The 939-nt window shown below is 29.0% G+C and overlaps 1 protein-coding gene across 1 annotated transcript; it reads left to right on the forward strand.

The window, feature by feature from the left end:
- The first annotated feature begins 287 nt into the window (after positions 1 to 287).
- On the forward strand, positions 288 to 938 carry Chro.50444 (hypothetical protein). Its single annotated transcript, XM_659788.1, has 1 exon — positions 288 to 938. The coding sequence occupies one exon, from the start codon at positions 288 to 290 to the stop codon at positions 936 to 938; it is 651 nt and encodes a 216-aa protein (XP_664880.1).
- The last annotated feature ends 1 nt before the right edge of the window (position 939 follows it).

Below are 939 nucleotides of genomic sequence, written 5' to 3' on the forward strand. Positions count from 1 at the left end.
TTATTCAGTCCTGTGTGAATACAAATAAATGTGAACAATTCTGAATTAATGAATTAAATTTTCTGAAGAAAAAAAAACTTTTATAGTAATATAATATTTTAAAAAAAATTTATAAAATTATTTATTATTCATTCATTTATTACCAAAGTTATTAAGCAAAAGGACAGTTGAATACTGAAATTGATATTCTAGAAGTTTATTAAATTTGCAGGAAAGAGTTGGTCCAAGTTCTTTTTTTTTCCTTTTTTGTTTACTCGCCATCATAAACTTCAATTCTGAAGTGAGAAATGGCGAGAAAGAGAAGATATGGATCTGCGATTGGCGGAGAACATGGTACAGAAAGTCCATATTTGGAATCAATCAATTTACCAGATGAAAATTATTATAGGAATATGACCGAATCTCCGATGGAACTAGATCAGCCACATATGTCAACAAATCCTATAAAACACGGATTATCAAGAGCAAATATGAATAATATGATTATGCAAGATAGATATAATAAAAATATGGAAGCAAGAGCAGTCCCCAAAGTTCGAAGAAAAAGAACATTAATTCCACAAGAATCTGTTGATGAAAGAAATGAAATTAATCATTCAAGAATATTCCACCAAAATGAAAATGTTGATATATTCCAAGATGATTTATCATCAAGAAATTATCCAACAAATCATTCCATTAATAATAACTCTAAAAATACATTCATGTATAATACAAGAAGCAAAGCAATGTCTATGAGACAAGTTGGTGCTAATATTCTAGATAAATCTACAGAAAATTCTCTCAGAAAAAGAGCTGAAAAAGGATCTTCAAATCTACCTCCTCTCCCTAGAACGGAAGATTATTGGCCAAAAATTAATAAGGATACAACTCAAGACCATGAGGAATATTTGAAAGATTCGGTACCTACCAAGAATTCTGAATATAACAATCAATGAA

Source organism: Cryptosporidium hominis (genome assembly GCF_000006425.1).
Source record: "Cryptosporidium hominis TU502 chromosome 5 CHRO015159, whole genome shotgun sequence".
NCBI lineage: Eukaryota > Apicomplexa > Conoidasida > Eucoccidiorida > Cryptosporidiidae > Cryptosporidium > Cryptosporidium hominis.